At 27.0% G+C, this 12512-nt stretch overlaps 2 protein-coding genes across 2 annotated transcripts; both read right to left on the bottom strand.

Moving 5' to 3' along the window:
- Window positions 1–3976: 3976 nt before the first annotated feature.
- Window positions 3977–6323, bottom strand: LOC110619730 (14-3-3-like protein 16R). The gene is made up of 4 exons (XM_021763282.1): window positions 5718–6323; window positions 4792–4914; window positions 4444–4560; window positions 3977–4330 (listed from the first exon to the last, which is right to left on the bottom strand). The coding sequence occupies exons 1-4, from the start codon at window positions 6201–6203 to the stop codon at window positions 4271–4273; spliced, it is 786 nt and encodes a 261-aa protein (XP_021618974.1). The 5' UTR covers window positions 6204–6323; the 3' UTR covers window positions 3977–4270.
- A 1645-nt stretch (window positions 6324–7968) lies between these two features.
- LOC110619142 (feruloyl CoA ortho-hydroxylase F6H1-3) lies at window positions 7969–9210 on the bottom strand. The gene has a single exon (XM_021762399.2). The coding sequence runs from the start codon at window positions 9139–9141 to the stop codon at window positions 8056–8058; it is 1086 nt and encodes a 361-aa protein (XP_021618091.1). The 5' UTR covers window positions 9142–9210; the 3' UTR covers window positions 7969–8055.
- Between the last annotated feature and the right edge of the window lie 3302 nt (window positions 9211–12512).

Raw genomic sequence — 12512 nt, 5'->3', positions numbered from 1 at the left:
TTAAAATATTCTTATTTTCAATCTTTATCAATCAAATATTTATTCCTTTTTTCATCCTTTTCTCTTTCTTCTAAAAACAAAAGAAAACAAAAAAACAGAGAATGAGCATCTAAAAGAAAAAGAAAAAGAAAAAAAAAATCAAAATCAAAGAAGAAAAAAAAACAAAAATACGGCGTCTAAAAGAAGAAGAAAAAAAAAATTAAAATCAAAAAAAAAATAAAAAAAATAAAAGAAGATAGCATTTAGAAAAAGAAAAAAAAATGAGTAATTTAATCTTTTATTATATTTTTAATTGTATAAACAAATGGAATGACGATTTTGTTGATAAATAAAAAATATAAAAATATTTTAATAGATTTCTGAAAATATAGAGACTGACTTATTAATAATGATAATACTTATAAACTAAATAGTAAATCTCTCGTATTTTTACAAGGTTGTTCTTTGACGGTGAAAGGGATATTAGAGCTTGGAGATTCTTGAAGTTGTAAGAGATACTTTCAGGGATTGGACATAAAAATTATTTGAACCAAGATTTAGAGAAATAATGAAATAAATCATAGCAAAACAATTAATTTTCATAGCATCTCTGAGGATATTGTCGTCCAAAGCAAGTGTTTCAAGGTATGAAAAATCACCAATGACTTAAACATGTAGCTAGAGAAAATATTTGTGTTTGGTTGAATTTGATCGAATCACAAACATGTCTCTCTCTGGCATAAATCACCAATTTATTTATTTATTTATTTTATTATGTGTATAACTTTTTTTTCTTCAATTTCTCTTTTGCATGTCTCTCTCTTACATAATATGTATTTTTATAGCTTTTTATTTTTTTCACTCACTCTGTCTCTTGATCTAAAAAAATAAAAAAAATAAAAAAATAAAAAAAATATTTATGAATTTCCTTCCCTCTATATCTCTTTAATCATATTCTCCCTATTTATTTATCTTATACTTCTTTCTATTTGCATATATCATTCACTATATCTCTTCATCTCTTTTATTTTTCTCTCATTTTTTTTTAATTTTTAATCATGTATTTTAAAATTTAACATTTTTAACATTTAAATGAATTTTATTTTTTAAAAAATTACTATTCAATTTATATAATATAAAAAAATATATTAGTTAATTTTTTAATTTTAAAAAATTTATTAAAATATTTTAATATTTTAATAAATCTAATAAATAACTTTATCGTTAATTTAATTATTAAATATTTTATTATTTAATTTTTATAATTTTAAAAAATTTATTAGTTGATAAATTTATTAATTAATCTTTCATATTTATTTTAAATTTTTTAATATTTAACTGATAAAATTAATAGAATAATTAATTAGTAGTATAATATAAATTAATAAGATATCTGTAAAAATTAAACTATTTAAATTCGAATTCCATTTATATTAGTAATATTCGAATTTATTTCAAATTCTACTAAAAATTAATTTAAATTATTTAAATTTATTCTAAAAGTATATTTCCACAATAAAAAAGTTTTAAGTTTTAGACTTTTAAAGGGCAAAACTACAGAATGCTAAAGTGCAATTTTCCTCTGTTTACATGTATAATTATAGATATAATTTAATAGTTTAATATTTGAATTCCTTAATAATTAATTAAATTCGACGGAAGAAAATATTTGATGGACGTGTTGGTTAAATAACACGTGATTGTAAGAATGACTGACTGGATTCTATACGTGTCAAGTGTTTGTAAAAATAACCGATTGGATTTTATACGTGTCAAGTGTTAAACACGTGGTGGCATATGCAATGGAACAAGCATGCAAGGTTTGCAATGTAGAGTGAGTCAATTCTCATAGATGTGAAGAAAAATCTATACAACTCGGAAGTCTAACGGTAATAAAATGGGAGACGCCACCATTATCTTAAGCCTTGACTTTGTGATTAATTCCTTGACTTTGTGATTAATTTTGAGTTTTTAATTTGAGATTTCTCATCTAATACTGTTAGTATTAGAGTTTATTAATTTATATATTTTTAAAATAAAAAATTACTTTTTAATCTGTGAAATTTAACGTAATTAACATTTCTATCTCTTTATTTTGGCGACCCAATACTTAAGTTCCTCACTTTCTTTTTTATCTAAATTCGTAGTCCTTTCATCCAAAATAGCCGTTTGGGACACGTGAATTGATAAAATTAACCGTCATTAAAAATTTTGCTATTTTAAAATCACAAAACCTAAACCCAAATGTCTCTTTTTCTTTTTCTTTTTTCTACTTTTTCTGTAACTTTTTCTTTTTTTTATTCTTCCTACCCTTTTTGCAACTTCTTCTTCCTACCCTTTCTGCAACTTCTTCTTCTTCTTCACCATAACTCCTACCCTTTCTCAACTCTCAAATAATATTTCAGGGAGAAGAAAGATGAAAAAGAAAAAAAAAAACTATGTCAAAAGGAAATAAAAAAAATATGAAGGAGAAAGAAAGATAAAAAAAAGAGATTGAAAAAAAAAAGAAGAATTAACGATGGATAAAAATAATTGGAAAAAACATAAAACAAAAAAAAAAAAAGGAATTTCACATTGAGAGAATGGTATTTTTGGAAAAAATTATCACCTCTCACATTTGACTCTTTGACCAAACGGTTTAAATGGACAGAAAGACTACAAATTTGAACGGAAGAGAAAGTGATAAATTTAAGTATTGGGTTGTCAAAATAAAGATATAGAATTGTTAATTAAGTTAAATCTCAGATACTAAAAAGTAATTTTTTTCTTTTAAAATTTATTGAAAACTTTTATCAAGTAAATTTTTTTATCAATAATATTATATTAAATTCTAAAAAAATAAAGATGTACAGATTGAGAATTCATAATATTAACTCATACATTCTTAGAAATAAATTAGAAAATCAAATCAAAATTCAATCAATTAAACTAAAACCTAATAAATTAAATGAACATCAAATCAAGAAACTCTAAAACAGCAAAATAATAAAACAACGAAAGCTGCAAACATTGCTTCAATGCCAATAAGGCCACCGTACATAACCATTGCTTCAATGCCAATAAGGCCACCGTACATAACCGGTAGATTCAATGAATGGGCAATCAGTATACAATGAATGGCAATCAGTATACAATTCTGCAACGGAGTTAAAAATATGATGTGCAAATAAACCACACAAAAATTCAAGTCAGAAATATTAAAATTATTCATAAACATTGGTTTAATATGCATAAATCATCAATGCGAAAGAATTCACGGCGACGTCGCTTTAAGACGTGAATAAATCATTAAGAGTAGCGGTATCAAAACATGCAAGACTCTTGATTAATATTTCTTATTTTTTCAAATTAAAATTAAAAAATGAAAAATAAGTTCTTTACTTGCAAAATATTTTTTTATGAAAAACATTTCTCTCAAAAAATATTTTATATAAAAAATACTTCACAAATACAAATTATTCTTCAAAAATAAATTGAACTTGAAATTTCAATATCAATTTTATTTGCATTAAATTACGATTATATATTTCCTGGTAAAAACTCTCTCACTTACCATTGAGCATTAGTAGTTTCTAAATGGTTAGAGAATTAATGATGGATATTATTATCCAACAATAATAAACTCTATATATACATACCTTTATTTTGATTCAAAAATATATATATATATACACCTTTATTTGAAATATATATATTATTTATGAAAAGGGGATAGAAGATCTAACAATATATTTTATTAAAGATATCTCATTTGAATAAAAACTATTATCATCACCCAAAATAAAGAAGTTTAAATGATACCAATAAATAGTGGGTGAAAAACGACTGCCTCCAATTTTAAATTATTAATTTGGTATTATTATTTTTCAAAAATTCACAGCGCGGAAGCTACGGTGAAACAGTTGAATTCAAACAGCTAACCCGAAAGAAGAACATCGTCATACTATTAGAATCTCACATATATATATATCAATCCCAGAATTTCATGCAGCACATCTTCCATGAATGTTCAGGTTTGAGCTTTTAAGAAGGGGGGAAAATTCTTGGTCATTAGTTCCTTTATTGTCACAATGACAAATGAAAACAAAGCATTTGCAACCTGATCAGAATTTTAAAAAATTAAGAAAAAGGGGAAAGAAATAGAGAAAGAAAACTAAGAAGTAAAAAATACTTCCAAGCTTTAATAAGTATCAACTACTGAAGACTCGTAATAGAAATAGTGGACCAAGATACTTCTCCAAACAAAAACAAATTAATGGAGAAGTAAAATATATCACCAAGTTAAGTGACCTCATTGCTTTTGCTCTTCCTCACGCTTTGCTGCGTCTTTGATCTCATCAGTACCATCATCCTAAACACATGAAAGCAAATATCAATAAACATCTCGCTAAAAAACTTCATTAGCAAGACAAGTTGGGGAAAAAAAATGTAAAAAAGAGACAGATATGAGCACCAGACAAGTACCTGCATATCTGAGGTCCACAAAGTGAGATTATCCCGAAGGAGTTGCATGATCAAAGTGCTATCCTTGTATGAATCCTCTCCCAATGTATCGAGCTCTGAGATGGCTTCATCAAATGCCTAATAAAGACAATATATAAATTTACGGTATATCACTTGGATCTATATGGACCAAGAAAGTAACCATTATTACTGGCAAAGAAACTTGTACACATTCACTTTTAGCTTAGTCTTCCTCCAGTTATAGTTAAAAGGAGCTTTTGACGGAGAGACAGAACATGAGGAGAAGAACCGAACCAATGACATGTAATGTGGGAAAGAATTTATTTTATAAATTTCTGATTCCCTAACCTGTTTAGCAAGATTGCAAGCACGGTCCGGAGAATTCAAGATCTCGTAGTAAAACACAGAAAAGTTCAATGCCAGTCCTAGCCGGATGGGATGAGTTGGAGCTAGTTCAGCATTTGCAATATCCTGTACAGACATTACAACAAATACCTTGTAAATATAGCACCCGTACACTAAACCATACACCACCACCCAATAAAATAGTTTAATTTTCAACACCATATTAAGAAGAAAACTTCCTAGCTATTGCAGTGGAACGAGTAAAAAATCTGTAGTAGTTAAGATGAAATACCATAGCACTACTTACATCGGCCTTTGTAATGTGCCAACAGTAATTACTAAAAATAAGGAAAATTCTATCCCAAATTTCAAATCAAATGATTGAGAAAATCAAACAGTCAAAACTGTCAAAAACACTATAATCTACTACTTTTTATATAATCAGTGAAGCTCAATCGTCAAACCTTTTTAGACAGCAATTGCATTCGCTATCAAGATATGCCCATACTGATTAAGGAAAAAAAACTAAAAAATTAGTCAAATGGTATAATTAAAGATGTAGCATTGAATAAAAGTAATGCATGTATAAATGCTTTTCTACTATTTGACTCCCAGAACAACTAGATCGACTCACAAAGACATCAAAATCATCACATAAGCAGATCAAATATAACAAAGCCTAGATCAAGCAAACATATAATGACTTGAATATTATCCATAGCAAATAACCACACAAGTATGTAGACCACAGAACAACGCCCAAATTAACTTAATTTAACAAACACGTATAGATCCAATACAATATTGGCGCAAACAAATGAGTCTCATCACATAACCAACATGAGCAGATCCAACTAACATTCAATATTTCAAGCCAAATTTGATTAATATGCATAAAAAATGCAGTAAATCTCCAAATTAACACAAACCTGTGCAGATTTATACGCGTTGAGCGTATTCTCAGCAGCCTCCTTCCTCTCATTCCCAGTCTTGAACTCGGCGAGATACCTATGGTAATCTCCCTTCATCTTCAAGTAAAACACCTTGGAATCGCCGCTGGCAGCAGCCGGCACGAGCTTCTCATCCAAAAGCTTCAAGATGCCTCCGCAGATCTCGGAGAGCTCGCCCTCGATCTTGGCCCTGTACTCCTTGATTGCAGCGACGTGGTCGGCGTTCCCTCGGCTTTCTTCCTTCTGTTCAATGGAGGAAATGATCCTCCAGGATGCACGGCGGGCGCCGATCACGTTCTTATATGCGACGGAAAGGAGATTGCGCTCCTCAACGGTGAGCTCATCTGATTCCGGTGTGGAAAAGACCACCTTCTCCATGAACTGAACCATTTCCTCATAGCGCTCGGCTTGCTCAGCAAGCTTGGCCATGTAAACGTTGTCTTCACGTGGAGATCCAGCGGCCATTTTCGGATTTCTTCCGGTTTTGGGTGTGAGATTGGGAAGGAGTTTTTCTAGGAAGTTTGAGAAATTTGGGAGGATTAGGAAAGATCGGGAAAGTGAATAGCGGAGACTTATGTTTTATCACAGTGCGAAATTTTCATATTAGTACCTATATTTTGATAAAACTAAAACTCTGTTCTATAACTGTCCTCTCTTTTAAGCCCGGATCCAATATCAAAGGCCACAGATTGTATCCGATTTGGGCCATTTCGTTTCTATTTGATACTACTCAAGTGATTTAAATTTTTATAATACAATTAAAAATTTGAGACTTTTAAGCTAAATTAATGCTCCACTTGTTTTCTTAAAAATATATTTTTATATTTTTAATATTTGATACATTTAAAAATTTAAATAATAAAAAATATTTTTTATACAAAATAAATTATTTTTTAAAAAATAATTTTCTTTAAAATTCTAATTAATACCTCTCTATATAAATTTATTAATAAATTTTATTTCTTAAATTAAATTTAATTAATAAAAAATAAATTATTTCATTAAAAAATAAGTATTTTTTATAAAAATATTTTATGAAAAATATTTTTTAAATATAAATTATTTTTTAAAAAACTGATAAATTTATTTTAAATATTATTTTAAAAATTAATAATAATTATTATTATGATTATTGTTAAAGCATAAAAACAAATGGTTATGCAAATAAGTGGCCAAAGAATCGAATAACTGTTTTCACTCATTTATATATAAAATAATTATTATTAAAATGATTTCCTATGAAATAAAAACTTTTAATTATATTATAATTTTTTTTCGAAATGGGATATTTTTAAAATTAGACCTAAATCAGTGTAAAGGTATATATATATATATATATATATATATATAATGCAACGGGAGCCCATAAAACCCATTGAGCCCATAAATCCAAGGGCTTGTTTGCTCTTATAACTATAAAGCTAGAATTTTAACTAAGGAGCTTACTGTTTTCTCTTTTTTTTTGTAGAAAATAATGATTAAATTAATAGAGGGAGGAAATGCGTTTAATCATCACACTAAATTAAATATTTTTTAAAATATTAAATAAAAAATTCAAACATTTATTATAATTTATAATTATATTTAATACTTAAAAAATTAAATTTTTTTAATTTACTATAACTATAACTAAAAATATTGAATTGAACTTATATAAATTAATAATAAATTATAATATAATTTTTAAAGTTCTATTTAAATAATAAAATAATACTTAAATATATATTTTTATTACGATAATATAATTTTTTATTAATCTCACTATTCGCTTTTTATTTTCACTTTTATACAATATAATGGATATTAATAAAAATTTGAAAAAATAAAATTTTATAATTTAAAACTTATATTTTTTATTTTATTTAAAATATTATTAATAAAAATTAAAATTTTTTAAATATAAAGAATATATATATATATATTATAATCAGTAAAATATTTTAATATATATCATTTATATGTAATATTTTATACAATAGAAATTTATTTGTAATAAAAATTTATTTACTATAATATATTCAATATTATATATAATAAATATAAAATATATTTAATTTTAATATAAAATTTAAATTAAAAAATTATATATTTAATTAATAATATAAAATTTTAGAAATTATATTATAATTTATCGTTAATTTATATAAATTTAATTTTTTCTATAATTGTAATAAATTAAAAATATTTATTTTTAATTAAAATATTAAATATAAATATAAATTGCAGTAAATATTTAAAAAAATTTTATTTAATATCCTTTTAAAAAAGATAAATAAATTTAATAGCGTATTACAAAAGTGAGAAAATTATTACATGATCAAATTTCAGCAAAAGCCACAGTCTTCTTGCCATCATGAGCCTTCCTGAAAAAATGCTTCACATAATCAGAGTAAAGAATGTTCTTATATTTAGGCTTCTCTCCGGCAGCGATCAGCTCAGGCAAAGGACCGATCACGTCATTTGGCTTTGGATTTACGAAAATGGGGATTGAAATTCTGTTCTTGCTCCCACTTGCAATCACACAGTGCTCTACGCTCTTGTATCGACCATTGCTCAGTATCTGCAATGCATCTCCCACGTTGATCACAAGGGATCCTTCAATTGGAGGAACATGAACCCAGCCATCTTCGTCGCCCTTGCCTTCGTTGATTCGCACGTAAAGCCCGCCGATTTCGTCTTGTAGGAGGAAAGTGAGTGAGGAAACATCGGAGTGGCGGCCAACCCCAACAGTGAGCTGAGGGTTTGGACATCTTGGATAATAGTTGAGATTAATCCTTTTAGAGCCCATTAGCAGAGATTCTTTGGATTCGTCTATTTCTTTTACGTTCAGTTTCTCCATGAGTGCAGTCATTAGCTTCGTGCAGAGGACTTGAGATTTCTTCATGTATTCAAGGACTTCATCTCTGCAAGCAGAAGGCCACAATACAGAAGCCTCCTCCTCAGAGACATAGAAGAGGCTAAGGTAATCTTTCCATTCAAGAGCTTTCTCTGCATCAGGACTAAAGCTGGTTCCAAATCTGATATTGTTGGTGGAAGAAAGCTCTTTGGAGAACTTCCTCTTCTCCTCTGCTGGCAACCCAAAGAACCGATGGGTTGCATCCTTAACGCCATCGAGTACCTCAAGTGGCACGCCATGGTTAACCAGCTGGAAGAAGCCAAATTTCTCTGCAGCTTCACAGACTGATTCAGCAACTCTGGGGTCATTTTCCCAGTTGGACATATCAATAACAGGAATAGATTTTTGTGGGATGATATTGATCAATGCCTCTTGAGGTTGAATATACTGAGAGGGAAGGCTTTTGATGCCCAAATCAGAAAGACCCTTTACTCCATTGCCTTTGTTAATGACAAAATCAGTGAGATCAAAGGAATCGGTGGATGATAATGCCATTGCTGGAGCCATTGCAATTCAACTATGTATATCAAGATTATCAAACTGAAGCTGGGGAGATTGTGATTTGAAGAGAGAGGCTGTGCTGTGGGAGCTATTTATAGACACAGAATCATTAAAAAACATGTGAAGATGTCTATGTTTTTTAAATGTTTTAAAATAAATTATAAATATAAAAATAGAGAGCTCGCCATCACCAACCCCATTATGCAATTTCGTGGTTTCTTCAAGTGAGGATGTGGTAAGAGACCAACAATGGTTGACTGGTCTCTGGTCTATACCGTGCTTCTTAAATCCAAACAATAAAATCAATTAGAATTTTTCCTTTCTTTTTGTATCCACTTTCATTCCGAAGCCAAATGGTCATTGTGAAACTTCAATGACCAAATTACCCTTCGGATTGTCAACTTGAATTGTTGAGCACGCTGCACGACAGTGCCAGTTGACCACCAAATTCCTCTTGGTAGACGGCTATGATATATATATTAGACCAACTGTTTGTTTATTTCTATTTACATTTTAATAAAAATATTTAAATTTTAAATAAATTAATTAACTAATTTTAAAACTCAAAATATGAGAATATAAATAACATGCTATCTACAATATTTTATTACTTTTAAATATAATTTAATTTTATATATGAAAAATAATACTCTCATTTAATTTTATTTAATTAATATATTTTAATTAAAAATAAATAATTTATATCGTTAAACATGTGATTTAAATCTTCTAACATTCATTAATTTTATTTTATAATAATGAGTAAAATAATTTTATACTAAACATGTTATTTAATTTAAAGAAGCAGCACGCTATATATTTATTATAAAATTTTTATAATTATTATTATAAAATAAAATTTATTTACTGTTAAAAATGTGAACTATATATTTAATAATTTAAAATTATTTAATAATTTAAAATTAAATATATCAGTGAACTATGATTAAATGTGAGTTAATGTTATTTTAACATATAAAATTAGTTTATTTTAAAATAATAATAAAATATTATATATAAATGATCACATTTAAAATTTTTAAAAATTAGCTAAAATCATATTTAAATATAAATATTGTGTGTATTTATTTAAAATTTAAATATTTAAATTAATAATCCTGGAGTTTTTTTGGGTAAATTGTTTTTATAATAAGTCACCTAAGAGAGTTTGGCATTGAGTTTGGAGTTTAAAATTTTTCTTTTAAAACCTTCATTTTAGATGTCATTGAAAAAAATTATTTGGAAAAATAACTTTATTATTTTAGTTTTTTTTATAATTAAATTATATCAAAATAATTTTAAATTATTTTAATAAAAATATTTTCTAAATGATACTTTTAAATTATTTTTCTTAACAACCATTTTAACAGTAATGTAAAACAAATTCTTAAATAATAGACTAAAATCTCCCACAGTAATATGTTTAGAGAACATGTGAATGGAAAATGAAATTTTCTTGTTTGAATAAAAAAAGTTTAAAAAAAAGGAAAATAACTTTTTTTTTTCCTTGAAAGGTAAACTTGCTAAAACTTTCTGTTATATCTCTTAAATTTTTGTTAAATAAGAAAAAACAATGTTTGTTTCTTTTTATTCTAAATAAGAAAAATATTTTTTTAAAATAAAACTACTGATTATATTAATAAAATTTCATTAAATAAATAGAGATGTTATCCCCACACAGAGATAAATATGCTTAATAGATTTTTTAGCCAAAATATGAGTAGTTAGAGTGACACAACGACAAATCCATCTAATAGAAATATTAATTCTAGGGTCTAATAAAGATTTACAATCATTTAAAATTAAACACAATTTAAAAATATTTAAATGTGGAGATTAAAGAGTTTGAATCACATGTAAACAATTTATAAAAATAAAGTCATTAAAAGATAAAAATTCTATCGTAAAGAGCAAACAGTGACGAAGAGCTAAAATTTTAACAATTGTCGGCTTACTACTACCTTTCGAAAACCAGAAATACTACGTTAAAATATATTATTAAAGTTTTCTATAATAAAACCGTAGCCAATAAAATTTTAAACTTGAAACAAAACTCCATTGACTTGACAAAATCAATTGAAATTGTCTAAACTTAATACAAATCCCGGCGGAACAGAATTACCGAAATCACGCACTCACAGACTTGTCAATCTCTAATTCCGACGATTAGGTGCTCGAGAAAATCACTCGGTTAAACATAATATCTTATTTTGTCAATCTCAACAGCAAATCACATTTTTCCACATAAATAGCAAAGAATAGCTTTTATTTATTTATTTATATTCAAACGTGAGTAGAGAAAAATAACAAAAGAAAAAAAATTTTATTTATCATTTGTTATTTTCTTCACGCTCTAAAAAAACCTTCCAAACAAAGTGCTATGAGCAGAAATTTCCTATTTGTTTGAATAATTTTTTATTAATTTAATTTTAAAAACAAGTTTTAGCATCAACGTGATTCTTGTTTGCTGGTGGGCTCTCTTTATAAAGTTTTAAAAAGTTGCAGTAAACTTATAGTCAATTTATGATTCAGAGTAGACTTGCTTTATTACAAAGTAGTAAGCTGAGTCATATGTTGTTTACCTGTTTGTATTATTTTATTTATGAAAAATTTATTATTATAAATAAAATTTATTATTTAATTTTTATATTATAAAAAAAACTAATTAATTAATCCATTTATTTTAAAAAATATATTCCTTCATTCTGAATTGAACTGCATTCTGAAAACCCAATGATCTCAAAACTATCAGTACTCCTTCATTCTGAATTAAACTGCAGTTACTACAGAAATAAATGTCAAACCACATGAGCTACATAATACAAGTCTAATCCGTGATACCAGCTCAAGCCAATCCAAAATCAATAAAAAAAAGTGCATCAGCATGCAGAGACCATCAACAGACATCACACCATACAACAGCAAATTAAATCCAGCAGTAATCCGCCACCCAGAAAATACTAAGGCATCGTCTTCCAACATTGTTCCAACCGCAATACACAAAGACAGGCCATTCATATGACTCTTCTGGATATATAAGAACAAGTAACTCTGATGGATATATAAAAACAAACAAGAATTCATAAAATCACAATCAACTAATCCATCCAATGACCCAACAAGAAAACGTCTTCCAACCAGTACCCACCCAAACCAGTGAGCCTGGAGAAAGAGCTGCTTTCCCTGTATTTTTTATCAGCACAAACTATTTGAATGAATTTGAGTTAGAATTTGTATATTTATCTTTTAATTTTGCCTTATATACATTGTGCATACTAGGTGTTTGTTGAAATGTTTCAATGTATTTTTTTAATTACTTTGTGAGTAATTTATTGTTACTATTGTATAAATTAGTGTTTAAATCATTTAGTTTAAAA

This window comes from Manihot esculenta, chromosome 7 (genome assembly GCF_001659605.2).
Source record: "Manihot esculenta cultivar AM560-2 chromosome 7, M.esculenta_v8, whole genome shotgun sequence".
Classification (NCBI taxonomy): Eukaryota; Viridiplantae; Streptophyta; class Magnoliopsida; order Malpighiales; family Euphorbiaceae; genus Manihot; species Manihot esculenta.
The sequence above is the reverse complement of the archived record's forward strand: the minus strand, read 5'-3'. Positions and strand labels throughout refer to the sequence as shown.